The 16,321-nt window shown below is 40.1% G+C and overlaps 2 protein-coding genes across 6 annotated transcripts in view; one reads left to right on the top strand and one right to left on the bottom strand.

Annotated features, from left to right (window-relative positions):
• SMYD4 (SET and MYND domain containing 4) overlaps positions 1-14,775 on the bottom strand; it is a 39,806-nt gene extending 25,031 nt beyond the window's left edge. For 4 of the 5 annotated variants that reach the window (XM_025280884.3, XM_006079757.4, XM_025280885.3 and 1 more), the window contains exons 1-2: positions 14,483-14,775; positions 13,567-13,712 (exon numbers count right to left, since the gene is read on the bottom strand). In XM_025280884.3, the coding sequence (XP_025136669.3) occupies positions 13,567-13,700 (134 nt within the window). In that variant the 5' untranslated portion in view covers positions 13,701-13,712; positions 14,483-14,775. Of the gene's footprint in view, positions 1-13,566; positions 13,713-14,482 lie in introns of those variants that run through there. The other variant, XM_044939462.2, reaches the window with a different exon arrangement.
• Positions 14,776-14,893: 118 nt separating this feature from the next.
• The window catches only part of RPA1 (replication protein A1), a 46,247-nt gene continuing 44,819 nt past the window's right edge, over positions 14,894-16,321 (top strand). The window contains exon 1 of the mRNA XM_006079756.4: positions 14,894-15,049. Within this exon, the coding sequence (XP_006079818.1) occupies positions 15,017-15,049 (33 nt within the window). The 5' untranslated portion in view covers positions 14,894-15,016. The remainder of the gene's footprint in view (positions 15,050-16,321) is intronic.

The following is a 16,321-nucleotide window of genomic DNA, read 5'->3' as shown; positions in this document are numbered from 1 at the left end:
GGAGAGAGGAGATGAATCATAAAGTTAGTGTAGTGAACTGTGAACATCTGGAGAATCTGAAAGAAGGGTGCTGCACAGCAATTCTTTACCTTATTTTTGCAAGAAAATCTGAAATTGTTTCAGTCTGCTAAGTGTTTAAAAGTAAGTATATGAATTCTCTAATATAGAAATATATAAACATACACCTTTCTTCCAATAAAGAAAAATAGTATAGAATAACCTAGCCTATGCTCTGACTATACAGTGCAATGAAACAAAATATGAACAAAATGGGAACTAAAAATCCTCTTAAGCAACTCTTGGGTTAAAGGGGAAATCAAAGTCAAAACTGCAGAATGTTCAGAAAACTATTTTTCAAATTTTTGCTTACAAAGATCTACCATAAGAAATACCTTTCACGTTGCGATTCAGTGTGATGCATCTGTGTATATACGGAAATTTCACAAAACATTATCTTTCATTTAATGTCAAATATGGTTTTATTAATATTTAAACACAATATAGAAAAAAAACCTCAAAATAAATAACAGAGAAAGAAAAATAAGGAAAGATTTTATTTAATTCAGAAGGTGTGCTTGCCTGTTCAAAATTTATTCCAGTCCAGAAAATCTGAGGACAATAACCCATGCATATCTGATACACACAGATCCTATTCTTTGTTCTATTTGTTTTTGTGTTGTTTTAAATTAGGTTAAATCTGCAAATCCTATCCAAACAAAAAAGTTGTGATGAACAGTAATAACAGGAAAACTCTTTTTGCCTAACAATGACTATTCTTTAATCTTAATCCAAAATGATGACAAACTCAATGTTTTTGTAATTGGTCTTCAGTGTAATTAAGAACTAAGCTGCAATAACTCATTCTTTCTTGCAGCACCAAGTTTAACTCAGTAATTAAAAGTTTTGAAAGGCAAATGGATGGTCTTTTTTAATATTTCAAATTTTCTTTTGGAATGTTAGGATAAAAAATGTGTGGAAGTGAGATGAAAAACGTTTTTCTTTTGGTGTGGGTAGGTGTTAGTTCCCCACCCAGGGATTGAACTAGTGCCCTCTGCTGAGGAAGCTCAGATGGACCACCAGGGAAGTCCAAGATGGAACAATTTTCTGGTTAATTTTTTTTATTGTGGTAAATATTTTAAAATTTATAATTTTAACTATTTCAAAGCAGACAGTTTAAGTACATTCATAATATGGTGCAATCGTCACCACTATCCATTTCCAGAACTTTTTCACCAGCCCAAACTAGAACTCTGTACTCATTAAGCAGCAACTCTCTAGTCTTCCCTCCCTCCAGCCTTGGTAACCTCTATTATGCTTTCTGTTTCTATGAAGTTGTCCATTCTAGGTACTTCATATAAGTGGAATCATACAGTGTTTGTCCTTCTATGCCTGGCTTGTTTCACTAAGCATAGCATTCCCAAGGTTCTTTTTTCACAGCTGAATAATATTCCATTGTATGTATATACCACAGTTTCTTTATCCATTCATCTGTTAGTGGACATTTGGGCTATTTTCACTCTTGGGCTATTGTGAATAATACTGCTCTGGACATTGGTATGCAAGTAAATCTGTTCAAGTCTCATTTTCAGTTCTTTTGGGTATAAACCCAGAAGTGGTATTGCTGGATTACATAGTAATTCTAGTCTAAAATTTCTGAAAAACTGCCATATTGTTTCTCATAATGGCTATACCATTTTACATTCCCACCAACGGTGAACAAGGGCTCCAATTTGTCTGCATCCTCACCAACACTTTTTAATTTTTTTTTGGATAGTAGCCATGCTAACGAGTATTAGGACAATAAGGTATCTTGCTGTCGTTTGACTTGCATTTCCCTAATGATTAGTGATGCTAAGAGTATCTTTCCATATGCTTATTTCATGTGCTTATCTTCTTTGGAGAAATGCCTATGCAAGTCCTTTGGCCATTTTTAACTGGGTTTGTTGTTGCTGTTCTTGAGTCTAGGATTTCTTTATATAATCTGGATATTAATCCCTTAGCAGCTATATGATTTGCAATATTTTCTCCCATTCTGTCGGTTGCCTGCAGGCAATTGCCAGCAGAATAAATACTCTGTTGGTATTGCCACTTGAGGCACTAAATAGTTCACTTTTCATGAAGTCTGATTTGCTTGTTTTTTCTTTTGTTGCCTGCGCCTTTGGTTTCAGAGCCAAGAAAAGATGCCAAATCCAATGTCATAAGCTTTGGGCTTATGTTTTCTTCTAAGAGTTTTATAGTTTTAGCTCTTAAATCAACTAAATTACTTGAGTTATTTTTGAGTTAGCTTTTGTAGATGGTTTAAGGTAAAGGTCCAACTTCATTCTTTGGCATGTAGAGTCTAACTTGAAAGCAGATAGAAAGAACCAAGCTCTTTCCTCTAGCCATGCCTTCTCTTTCTAGAGCCCTAGAGAGGTAGAGCCTCTTATAAGCTTGATAGGCAAAGCAGAAAGGCCCAGCCCCAGCAGAGCGTACAGAAGATAAGAGCTGAGAAGCTATAGCTTAATAACTAGCATCCATTCACACGTGCACATTTTTTTCCTGAAAGTAAGTGCAGTCATCATGGAAGTTCACCTCTAAGTATTTCACCAGGCCTCTGCTAAGAATTAAGACATTCTCCTATATCTTGATATTGCAATATCATTATCATGCCTAAAAAATTAACTCTAATTCAAATATCATTTAAAATTTCTCCATTATTCCTAAAATGTCTTTTTTTTTCTTACCCCAACCTGATGCAGGATCAAGGTTCTAATTACTGCACTTAGCCATTATTTCTCTTTAGTGTCCTTTGATAGTTTCATGATTTTTGTTTTATTTTTCATGACTAAATTTTCTGAAGATTCGGGCCAGGAAAATGTTCTACATTCTGGTTTTGTCTCATTGTTTCCTCATGATTAGATTCAGATCAAACAATTTTTGCCAAGAGTATTAGTACATTATTAAATCTGTATACTTTTTGCTGTTTCAAACCAGGAGACACATAATGTCAAGCAGTCAGTCCAACCACCACTGGGGATGCTGTTTGGTCATTTGATTGGTGACTGTTAGATTCCTCCAATATAAAGATAACTTTCCTCTTGTAGTAAGTAACATTAATAAGTAATCTGTGGGGCTTTGAGTCCATGGGAATAATCTGTTTCCAGTGATCTTTCTTCTAATGGTTTGAGCATCCATTGATGATTACTGCCAGAATTCAGTTATTACATTGGGTGTTACAAAACGGTGATTTTCTAATTTTATCATTATTTTTAAACTTATTAATTAGCATTCTTATGTAAAGACAAATGTTGCCCCCTTTTCTTCTTTTACTTATTTATGTATTTATTTGAATATTACCATGGATTAAAAAATTCATTTTTATAAACCATTACCATCATTATACTTTTTGATGCTCAGACTGTCCTAAATTTGGACAGTGGAAACTCTCCAGACTGGTTCCTATGTTATTTTTATTTACATAAATCCATTAGTCTTTGAGCATTTCCTTGATTTCTGGAAAGTATTCCAGCTGTACCAGTATAAAATCAAAACAAATGGAAAGGCAGTGGGTACAGATAATAACTGTTAAGGATTCCCTAGGACACTGCAGATTATCAGTGGGAGAGGTTCACTTGTCTCAGGAGGTCTTGATATTGACAAAAGGCATCTAATTGGGGAAAATATTCCTCAAAGACTGTAAATGACAAAAAAGAAAAGTGCATGCCTGGCTTTAAGCTTTAAAGGCCCAATTCACATTTTCCTTTAACAGGCAAGCATATGGAGATTAGAAATTTAAATCTTTTTTGGTCATTTTAGATTATGATTAGCTAATTTTACAAACAGCTCTTCAGAACTAACTTGTTAAGTAAAGAAGTTTGAGGATGAAGTAGTGCGAGATACACAGAACAAATAAAAACAGAGGGAATAATTAACTTCAGGGAAAACAAGAGTTGTATCAGAAAGGAAATGTAATTCAAAATATATTTTGTGGTTCACATGATATCTACAGAGACATAATGATATACACAGTGAAAACTGGTTTAACCAGTATTATATTCTATTAGCTATACATTTGTGGATCACAACAGACTGTGGAAAATTCTTAAAGAGATGGGAATACCAGACCACCTGACCTGCCTCTTGAGAAACCTATATGCAGGTCAAGAAGCAACAGTTAGAACCGGACATGGAACAACAGACTGGTTCCAAATAGGGAAAGGAGTACGTCAAGGCTGTATATTCTCACCCTGCTTATTAAACTTATATGCAGAGTACATCATGAGAAATGCTGGGCTGGATGAAGCACAAGCTGGAATCAAGATTTCTGGGAGAAATATCAATAACCTCAGATACACAGATGACACCACCCTTATGGCAGAAAGCAAAGAAGAACTAAACAGCCTCCTGATGAAAGTGAAAGAGGAGAGTGAAAAAGTTGGCTTAAAACTCTACATTCAGAAACCTAAGATCATGGCATCTGGTTCCATCACTTCATGGCAAATAGGTGTGGAAACAATGGTAACAGTGACAGACTACTTTTTTGGGCTCAAAATCACTGCAGATGGTGACTGCAGCCATGAAATTAAAAGATGTTTGCTCCTTGGAAGAAAAGCTATGACCAACCTAGACAACATACTAAAAATCAGAGATATTACTCTGCCAACAAAGGTCTGCCTAATCAAAACTCTGGTTTTTCCAGTAGTCATGTATGGATGTTAAGAGCTGGACTATAAAGAAAGCTGAGCACCGAAGAATTGATGCTTTTGAACTGTGGTGTTGAAGAAGATTCTTGAGAGTCCCTTGGACAGCAAGGAGATCCAACCAGTCCATTCTGAAGATCAGTCCTGAATATTCATTGGAAGGACTGATGCTGAAGCTGAAACTCCAGTACTTGGGCCACCTGATGTTCTTGGAAAAGACCCTGATGTTGGCAAAGATTGAAGGTGGGAGGAGAGGGGGATGACAGAGGATGAGATGGTTGGATGGCATCACCAACTCAATGGACATGAGATTGAGTAAACTCCGGGAGTTGGTGATGGACAGGGAAGCCTGGCATGCTGCAGTCCATGGGGTCACAACGAGTCAGACATGACTGAGTGACTGAACTGAACGAATACATTGTGAACTATAATATAGTTATGACGACAGAATGAGGGAAAAACAAAAATATACATGGAGAAGGCAATGGCAACCCACTCTAGTACTCTTGCCTGAAAAAATCCCAGGGACGGAGGAGCCTGGTGGGCTGCCGTCTATGGGGTCGAACAGAGTAGGACATGACTGAAGTGACTTAGCAGCAGTAGCAGCAGCATGAATGTGAATTGGGAGTAAGAGAGCTAGATTTGGCATCTAAAACTAAAAACTCAAAACTAATTATTACCATACTGTTTAGCAATATGAAATTAAATACTGGAAGAAACAGTGAAAATAATTTTAAATATCAGTCTTTGGGGAACAGAAATGGGGAAAAGTAAGACAGAGAATTGCTGTTTTTCTTTATGAGCTTTGAAGTATTATTTGACTTCTTACATTATGTGCATATTCTGCTGTGCTATGCTTAGTTGGTCAGTTGTGTCCAACTCTTTGCAACCCCATGGACTGTAGCTCACCAGGTTTCTCTGTCCGTGGGATTCTCCAGGCAAGAATACTGGAGTGGGTTGCCATGCCCTCCTCCAGGGGATCTTCCCAATCCAGGGATCAAATCCAGGTCTCCCACATTGCAGGCAGATTCTTTACTGTCTGAGCCACCAGGGAAGCCCGATATGCATATTACTCTGATAAAACATGAACTAAAAAAGGAAAATATTTCCACTTAATAAGGTATCATGTCTACACAGTTCTACAAGATTTTCTACCAGCTTTAAAGAATCAAATAATCCCTACAATACATGAATTATTTCAGAGCACATAGAAAGATGGGAAACTCTCCAATTCAGGCTATAAGGCTACCATAACCCTGATATCAAGAGCTGACAAATAGAGCACAAAAAAGAACATGCCATCTAATACCATTTCAGAACACAGATATAAAAATCCTAAAAATAACATCAGCAAATTGAATCTAGCCATGTGTTAAAAAAATGATAGATAATAACCAGAGTTTACCTCCAAAACAGTTCAACTTTAGTACATCTACTGATACCAATTCTGCATTAACAGATTAAAGGAGAAAAAGAAAATGATCATTCCTCTTAGAAGACACTAATATATATAAAAAAAAAGAACTGATAAAATTCAGCACTTATTTATGATGGAATGTAAGGCAACTTCCATAAGCTGAAAAGGGTATTATATGATACTATATACCTGTAGCAATGTCCTAAATGGCTATTACTATTCAACATTGCACTAGAGGTCTAATTAATGCTATAATTAAAAGGTAGAAGAGGTATAAATATTGGAAAGGAAGATTACTGCTTGTAGATATACTTCCTAAAAATTCTAACTGGACTGGCAAAAAAATGATGAAATAATGTGAAAGCACAGTTAGGTGGCCTGTTATGATTCCAAGCTTACGTTTATACCATCGATCATCAGTTAGATAATTTAATTGGGGGGATAAGTCTTATTCACAAGAACAACAAAAACCTTGTAAGAAGTAAGAATGAATCTGAGAGGAAATGTACAAGATCTGTATAAAGAAAATGATAAAAAAAATTTTACTTATGGACATAAAAGAAGCCCTAAACATGTGGCAAGATATACCCTTTACTTGAATGAGGAAATTTTAATATTGTAAAGATGTCAAATCTCCCTAGATGAATCTATAAATCCAACACAATTCCAAAAACCCAATGACACTTTTTATTGAACTTGACTGTCAATTCTGAAGTTCACATGGGGGAAATGTCTATAAAAATAGCCAAGATAGTCTTGAAAAAGAAGAATGACCCTGTGTGTGTGTGGGAACTTGGCTTAACAGAAAGCAAAGCCACATTTGTACCAGACTTTTCTGCCTTCAAGTGCTCTTTCTCACTACATCTGGTAATAAAATCTCAGGGGAAACCATTCCTTGTGGTTGGAGGAGGACTGACCCCAATTTCACAAGAGGGTTGGGCATGTGGTACAGGCCTGGCCACTCAGAGGAGCCCACACCTTTGGTTGAAGGGGTATGCATGCCACCAAAGATAGGTTGATCAGAGTCCAACCCAGACTTTTTTTTGGCCAAAACTCTTGGAAAAGATGACCTCTTTTCTTGTAGTTATTAAGCTATTATCAGGGTGTGCTCAAGACTACCAATGGCTATCCTGAGTACCAGGGGGAGAGAGTGCCTGACAGATGAAGAGATGGGAGTCTGATGACATCTTCTGAGCTCCTGGACACAACTTTGTGTAAAAATAGGCCTGACTTTCTGCACATCCTAGCTTCATAGCCTGTAGATTTCCTAATTTGGGCTGGGTTCTGTCACTTGACTGAAAGAATTCTAATATTATACTATAAAACCACAGTAATTAAAACTCTTTGGTTTTGGCACAGAAATAGAGCCTAGGAACACATTTACAGATAAGTAGGAATTTAATTTTTAATAAATGTGGCATTTTGAAGCACTGGGGAAAGGATGGACTATTCAATTAATGATGTCAGGAAAGCATCTGGGGAATAAAACTTAAAACATTCCCTCACATCATATACAAAAAATAAATTCCAGATGGATTAGAGAGCTAAAACTAAAACACAGAGCTACCAAAAAAGTTAGAGGAAAATAAAACATTTTTTATAATCCCGAGGAAGAGTAGACTACCCTAAGACACATAACCCAGAAGCCATAAAAGAAAATGACAGATACAGCTGTATAGAGGTTAAAACACATACACACGATTTACGCACGAGAGACACCATGAGTAAAAATTTTAAAAAGATAAATAATAGACTAGGAGAAAAATTAGTAGCATGTACCATAAAGAAATACATAGCCAGAGTCACGAAGACTTCTTATGAACAAGAGAAAGATAAATGATCCACTAGAGAAATGGGCAAAGGACAGGAACAAAAAATTAACAGAAGAAACAGAAATGGGTAACATCGCAAATGGTGTTACTGTAACCAGTAATCAGAAAAATGTGAATTGAAACGTTGTTTTGTCCTTAAGGGTGCCAAAAATTAAAGACTGTTGCTTTCTAATGCTGGTGAGAATATGTTTATGATAAATGGGTAAAGCCTTCTTGGAAGACAATTCGGCAGTATTTATTAAATTTTCCGTGCTCATAACCATTGATACAACAAATCCTCTTCGAACAATCCATCTTAAGTTCTAAATATATGTACAAAAATATACATATAAGCTGTTCAATGCAACAGTTTTGTAACAGTTAAAAAAAAACCCACAATACTATTTTACCATTTCCCAAACACAAGAATCTTACAACAATTTAACACCATTTACTCATCTTGCCCTTTGAACTACTGATGTCATGTCTTTGAAATGTTTTAAATCCCATAAGACATTAACATCATTGTTTTATTTTTGTCATCATTTTAAGTAATTAATTCAAAACTATTTACCCACATATGTAACTTTTCTGGTGCTTTCCATTCCTTTCTGCAATTACAATGCTTCTTAACCTGAAGAACTTACTTCAGTATTTCTTAAAGCTCTGATTTGCCGAAGAAACAGTCTCTCAGATTTTTCTTTTGCATTTATTTTTGAAAGGTACTTTCATTAGGTATAGAATTCTAGGTGGGAATGTTTTGTTTTACTTTGTTTTTCTTTCAGCACTTTAAATGTGCCATTCAGCTGTCTTCTAGCTTCTATAGTTTCACTAGCCATCAGTCATACTCTTACACCCAAAAGGACAATGTACATTTTTTTCTTTGGTTATTTTTCAGATTTCCTCTTTTTTTCTCCTTTAGTTTTAAGCAGTTTGAGTCTGATGTCTCTAGGTGTGATTCTATTTATGTTTACACTGTCTGGGACTTGCTGGGCTTCTGGAATCTGTGGGTTGATGTCTTTTATCAGTTTTAGAAAATCTTTGGTCATCCTTTTAGAATATTGCTTCCATCTGACTCTCTTCTTTACTGACACTCCAATTACAGGTAAGTTAGACGTTTGATTGTATCCTATATATCTCTGTATGCCATACCATTTTTTCCATTCTTCTTTTCTTCTTGTGCTTTATTTTGTTTTTCATTAACCTGTACACCACTTTCCTAATCTAATTTTCCACTGCATCCAATTTTCTGTCAAGCTTGAGAATTAAGTTGATTTCAATTACAGTATATTTTGAATCCTGAAGAGTCTACTTTTTTGCCTCTATTATTTAAAAATTACTTTTATTGTGGTAAAATACACATAGTATAAAATTTACCATCTCAACCACTTTAAAGTATATATTCAGTAGTAGTATATACATTCATAATGTTACATAACCATCGTCAACATCCATTTCCATAACTTGTAAAACTGAAACTCTAAACTCATGAAAACAATAACCCTCTATTTCCCCCCACCCTCAGCTCCTGGCAATCACCATTTTACTTTCTGCCTCTTTGATTTTGACTACTCTGGACTACCTAAATTTGATTTTTTATAGATTCTGATTCTCTGTTGCAATATATTTTTTCATCCACTTAGTCCATCTCCTCTAGTTTCTTCAACATGTTAATCAGAGTTATTTAAAAGTCTGTATACAGATATCAATCGATCTGTTTCTAATGTTAATTTTTTTCCTCTTCATTATTGGTTATTTTTCTGCCCCTCTGCATGTTTAGTAAATCAGCGTTCCTGACACTGTGTACAAAAAACATAAGGAAGTAAGACAACATCTTCTACCGTCAAAGTGTCTCCTTTCCTGTACTAGACAGACAGTATGAGGGCTGGCCTACATTTATCCAATCAAGAGTTGAACTGGATCAGTGTTGGGCTACAGGCTTACTAAAACTCAGTACATCTGTGGTTTCCTCGGGTGTGGACCTCCTGAGCTTTTGGTTAAGAGACTAGAAGGTCTCTTGTCTCCTTATGCATGAAAATTTTGGTCTCTGCATGTTTTGAGCTCAGATTTTCTTTTTAATAACTTTTTTTTTTTTTTTTGGCTGTGCCACATAGCATATGGGATCTTAGTTCCCCAACCAGGGATTGAAAATGTATCCCCTGCAGTGGAAGCAGACGACCACTGGACCTTCACGGAGGTCCCTAGGATTTTCAACTTACCACAACAGAGGTGCAGAATCCAGCAAATGGCTTGAGAGGAAGATTGTATGTGTGTTTTTTGTGTACAAAAAGAACACAGGAAAGACCTACGGCCAGTGATCTGGAGGGCTTCCCTGGTGGCACTAGTGGTAAAGAATCTGCCTGCCAATGCAGGAGACACTAGAGACTCACATTCGATCCCTGGGTTGGGACAATACCCTGGAGGAGGGCATGGCAACCCACTCCAGTATTCTTGCCTGGAGAATCCTATGGACAGAAGAGCCTGGGGGCCTACAGTCCATGGGGTTGCAAAGAATCAGACATGACTGAGTGACTGAACCACCACCACCTGGATGTCTACTGGACATTGCCAACTGGAATATGAATCGTTAAAGTTCCTTCCCAAGACAGCTCCACCTGCAGCTTTCCCAGGTGTGGAAATTTCATCCTTCTACCTTTGCCCTGTAGGTCTACATCACGAGAGCCACTTTTGACTTCGCTCATTCGATAATACACCATATCTCATGTGTCAGGAAATGCGATTAAGTCCACCATTGGAATTCAACCACTTCTCATCCCCACTACCACCACCCTGGCCCAAATTATTATCACCTCCTCTCTCACCTGGATTAAAGCAATAAGCCTCCCAACAAGTCTATCTATTTCCATTCTTGCTCCTCCTATGAAAGTGAAAGTCGCTCAGTCATGTCCGACTCTTTATGACCCCGTGGGCTATACAGTCCATGGCATTCTCCAGGCCAGAATACTGGAGTGGGTAGCCTTTCCTTTCCCCAGGGGGGATCTTCCCAACCCAGGGATCAAACCCAGGTCTCCCGCATTGCAGGTAGATTCTTTACCAACTGAGCCATCAGGGAAATGTTCCTCCTATAGTATACCCTCAACACAGTGGTTAGAGCAATCCTTTAAAACAGGGATCAGCAAACTTTCTCTAGAAAGCCAAAGAATAAACATTTAGCCTATATGGGCCAAGAGGTAAAAATCAGGCTGTTACATACATACTTATACAACAAAAGAAAAAACATGCTTTTATTGACAAAATTAAAAATTAATAGTAATAACTGAGCACATTTTTAAACAAGGTCTACTAATGAGAAAATGAAAAACAAAAAATTTTTAAAGGATCCCATTTTGCTAAACTGGAGTTCAAAGCCAATGTCCCCCATCATCAAATTGACTACAAATGTTTATCTGTAAAAACCATTCTTAGCTGAAGGCCACACAGAAACAGGCAGTGGGATGGATTTATCCTGTGCGATGTTTGCTGATATCTGTTTTAAAATATAATCAGATCATATCATTCTCATCTCAAAACTCCGTTAATAGTTTTCTATTGTTGTGTAACAATTACCACAAATTCAGCAGGTTAAAACAATACCCATTTATTATCCTCAGTTCTGTAGATCAGAAGTCCAGGTGGGCTTGCCTGGGCTCTCTGCTTAGGGTCTTACGAGGCTGAAATCAAGGTGAGCTCTTCTACAGAAGGTCTGGGAAAGAATCTGTGCCTAAACTCATTTAGGCGGTTGACAGAAGCCAGTGCCTTGCAATTGTGTGTCTGAGGTTCCCATTTCCTTGCTGGTTGTTAGCCAGGAAGCACTCTGGGCTTCCAGAAGCTGCCTGCATTCCTTGTCATGTGGCTCCATCTTCAAAGCCAGCCAAAGAGCATTCAAATCTTATGCTTTGAATCTCTGATTTCCCTTTCTGCTACCAGCTGGGACAAACTCTCTGCTTTTAAAGGTCTTGCTTGATTAAGGTTATGCCCACCTGGTAATTATATCTCAAAGTCAGCTGGCTTGGGACCTGCATTCCATCTGCCAAATCCTTCCCAGCAGTGTTTAGGTTAATGTTAGATTAAATAACCAGGGGACAAGAATGGTGGGGGGGATGGGCATTTTTAGAATTCTGCCTACCACATGCTGCAATAACTTCCTACTCAGAGTAAAAAGATAAGGCACTAATAAAGGGCCCACTTGATTGGGAAACCTGCTCCCAACTCCCATGCATGTCCCATTACTTCTCTGATGGTATTTCCTACCACTCGCCCTCTGGCTCACTTTGTTTATTCACTACTACCTGTTAACCCAACTTGCTGTTTTTTAAACCAGGCCAGATACTCTCCCACCTTAGGCTCTCTGCCCAGAATTCTCTTCTATCAGACATCTACTTTGCTAACTCCTGTATGGCCAAGACTCTGCTCCACTTTTGCTCTTTCAAGAGGTATATCTGACGATACCATTTAATACTACAACCTGTACTCCCATTCCTAGCACTGGCTATTGCCCCCACCCCATTCAATTTTCCTTTTTTCAACTGCACTTATCAGTTTTAACATATTATACACATTATGATGTTTATTTCTGTTCCTCCATGGTAGTAAGGATCTTTGTCTGTTTTAAAAAATTCATTTATCTATTTTTGGCTGAGCTGGGTCTTTGTTGCTACCTGGGCTTTTTCTCTACTTGAGGTACGTGGACTTCTCATCGCAACAGCCTCTCTTGGTGCAGAGCCTGGGTTCTAGGACAAGTGAGCTTCAGAAGTTTCGGCACACAGGCTCAGCAGTTGTGGCTTCCAGGCTCTTGAGCACAGGCTCAACAGGTGCGGCTCACAGGCTTAGTTGCTCCGCAGCATATGGATTCTTCCTGACCCAGGGATGGAACCCGTGTCTCCTGCGTTGGCAGATTCTTTACCACTGAGACACCAGGGTATTTTTTTAAGTGATGTGCTTTTGGTTTACTATGCACCTAGCACAGTAGCTGGCGTGAAACAGATGTTCAATAATAATTAACTGAACGAGGTTTTGGGAAATTGTTTCAGTTTCTTACACACATGTGTGTACTAGGTCGTGATGTACAATATGTTTCTTATTGAAGAGTGTAGTCAAGAGTGTTTGAAAACTACTTAGGTTAGACTATATGACCTCCATGGTTCTTTCCAAATAGAAATTTTTAATTTCTATGTGCAGCCACTGAATCTGCACTGTATCCTTTGGGATATGGCAAGGTGTACAGCCTAGTAACTACCTCAAGGCATGACTACTGAGACATAACGCTGACACTGACAAAGCTAACAAGCATCCATCCACCTGCCAATGCAGAAGACTCAGGAGACACAGCTTCAATCCCTGCTCGGGAAGATCCCCTGGAGAAGGGAATGGCAACCTGCTTCAGTATTCTCGCCTGTAAAATCCAACGGACAGAGGAGCCTGGCGGGCTACAGTCCAAGGGGTCGCAGAGAGTCTGACATGACTGAGCACACACATACCTGTTCTATTGATATAATAGGTTAGAAAGAACTGTGGAAATAGCAAGAACTGCTGAATGCCCCCAAAGAGAAAAATCTGCACTTAACTCTTCCATCAGAAAGAGATATAATCTGAGAGGAAGTCATAAAAGAGAACACTTTCCAGATCAAAACTTCCCTGACTGAAGCTTTCATTCACTTACTGAAGAAGCGGAGATGAGTGAAGAAAGAGATCGTGCAAAGTCTCTGCTGTAGAAATGGTGACCTGAATGGACTTCGGGAGCAAAGACCACTTCTGAAGTATGTATGATTTCCACTCATCCACGGGCAGATCCATGCTACTGTAGATCTAAAAAATGAGTAAGAAAACAAGAAATTCAGTTTTCTACAAATACATAATTCCAGAAAATCGATTTCATTCCAGCAAGCATGAAGCAACAAAATCAGATCTTGTATACAAGTCTCTTCCTACAGTTGTTTACATGCCAAGCAAGGATGTATCCTCTCCCGCACCAATTCACATCCCTTCATTCAGAAATATTTACTGAAAACTGACTTTGTTCCTGGCATCGTATTAGGAAACGGTTATACATGATGAATCAGATTCCCTACACAGTTCAGTTTTTTCTTTTCAATCCCGAGGTCACTCCTTTAGTTCAAGCCCTCACCATTTCTTGTCTGGCATTCTTTCTCGAGTGTCATAATTAGTCTTCAGGCCCTCAGACTCCCCCTCCCCGCTCCCCCTTCCCAATTTAGTCCATCCTCCATACTGAGACCGATGTCAATTCTCTGCCTTAAAGTCACTGATGCTCCTCCTAGAACGTAGGGAAGCCCCGTGCAAACCCTTTATTATTTGACCCCTGGCCCACTTTCTGATCAAGTCTCGCTTTTTCCTCTATACCCTACTATCCGAATTTCCACACATCCTTCAAGACTCAGTTCAAATGGTTCCTACTCCGGGAAGCCTTCCCTGATTTTGCCACGTGTGACGACAGGAGCACACTTTGCGTCTCTCCTGGGGCCCACACCACGTCTACACCGAGTTAAGGCTACGCACAGCAGAAAACTCCCTCGACACACTGTGCTCCCCTCTGGGAGTAGAGACCAGGTCTTATTTACCTTGAGAGACCCCCCACTGTGCCAAGCTCAGGGTCTGGCACCTGCGGGAGCTCAGCTCGGGGTTGCTCAAAGAAGCGAGTCACTGCTTTGACTACATTCAGTAGCAGAATTATCAGGGAACCCCTCGAACACGCCTCTGGGCTAGCAGTCTGTGGCTGCCAGCCAAAGGCCGAGCGCGGTTCGTCTCCTAGAGCTCGAGGGGAAAGTTCCCGGAACCCCTCCGCCCTGCGCCCTTGGCTGCGCCCGCGTCACGCTTCGCGCGCCCCGCGGCTTAGCGCCCCGCCCCCAGGCCCCCGCCATCCCGCAACAAGGCCCGGGACCCGGACTCCGGTGGGTCACGTGAGCCGTGTGCCGCGCCTCAGCCAATGCGGTGGCTGCTCGGCCCTCAGACCGCCCCGTGCCGTGCGCACGTCGGGAGGCGGGGGCGGTTCACGCAGCTCCTCCGGCCAATCGCCTTGGAGCGCGCGGGTCCCCGGGAGTAAAGCCAGGCTTGTGTTGGGGGAGCCGGAGCGCGGGAGTTGTTGCGGCGGAACCATGGTGGGCCACCTGAGCGAGGGGGCCATTGCGGTGAGGCGACGCCTGCGAGCTGGGCGCGGTCCGGGGTGGCTGTGGGCCCTGGGGCCGTGCGGGTGGAGAAGGGGGAGAACACAGGAGCCGGAGTGATAGCGGGGGGTGGGGAGGAACCACCGGATGACTCCCTAGAATCATCAGTTAACGTATTTTTATCGTCATCTTTTTAAACATGCTCATGTTTTTCCTGCTTAAGGAATTGAAACAAAGTAAACTATTGATTTCCTCCCATCTCTCTCCTGCAGCCACTTTTTCTTCTTCCCTTCCCCCATCCGCAGCGAAACTTTCTGCAAGAGTTGTCAGTTTTCAGTTCTTTTCCTTGCCTCACATTCCCCTTTAACCGACTCGAATTAGCCACTCCCCTCCCTGATCAGTGTTCTTGCCTGGAGAATCCCAGGGACGGGGGAGCCTGGTGGGCTGCCGTCTATGGGGTTGCACAGAGTCGGACACGACTGAAGCGACTTAGCAGCAGTAGCTCCCTGATCGCTGTAACCCTGGCTGAAGTCAGCAGTGCCTCCTGGGGTTGTTAAATCCAACAGACACTTTTGAGATCTAAATTTATCAGTTCTCAGCAGCGTTTGACTATTGGGCAAAGCTTTCTTCCGGTAGCATCCTCTTCTTTTGGTTTCTATGGCTCAGCTTGGCTTGTCTTTCCCCGTCTTATTTTTAGATCCTTCTGTAAATTTTTGTTGACTCAAGGCTCAACCCTAGGCCCTCTTCTCCCAAAACAATAAAATTACTGTCTCTATGTCAGTTGCTCACAAGTTTTTTTTTGGTCCAGGGCCAGCTTTACTCTGAAAGACAAACCTCTATCATCTGTGTACTTGATATCTCAAAGACATGTTCCAACATGTTCCAAAGCAAATCTAATATCTTCCTAAATTTGGGCCTCTGCTGTCCTCTGGCTGGATACATGGCACCATTATTCATTAAGTTATGCCAGCCAGAAATGGTCGAGTCATTCTTCCTATAAACTCTGTCACCCTGGCTGTCCAGTCCGTACCTAAGTTTGGTCTGTTATGCCTTCACCTCTGTCTCAAATCCAGCTACTTCTCTCCAGGCATACTGGCACCCTTGTTTGTGCCTGGCCTTCTCCCTTTTACCCAGCATAATCTTCCTCCTGCCATTCCTAACACAGCATATTCCTACCTGTTCTTTCCTTTTTTCCAGCTTTTTTTTTTAAAGTAAATTGTAAATTCCTGGTATATTTCATACTCCTGCCTTCCACAGGGGTTTTGAACATTCTTTAACCTGTGCCTACTGCCTGGG

Source organism: Bubalus bubalis, chromosome 3 (genome assembly GCF_019923935.1).
Source record: "Bubalus bubalis isolate 160015118507 breed Murrah chromosome 3, NDDB_SH_1, whole genome shotgun sequence".
Taxonomy (NCBI): domain Eukaryota; kingdom Metazoa; phylum Chordata; class Mammalia; order Artiodactyla; family Bovidae; genus Bubalus; species Bubalus bubalis.
The sequence above is the reverse complement of the archived record's forward strand: the minus strand, read 5'-3'. Positions and strand labels throughout refer to the sequence as shown.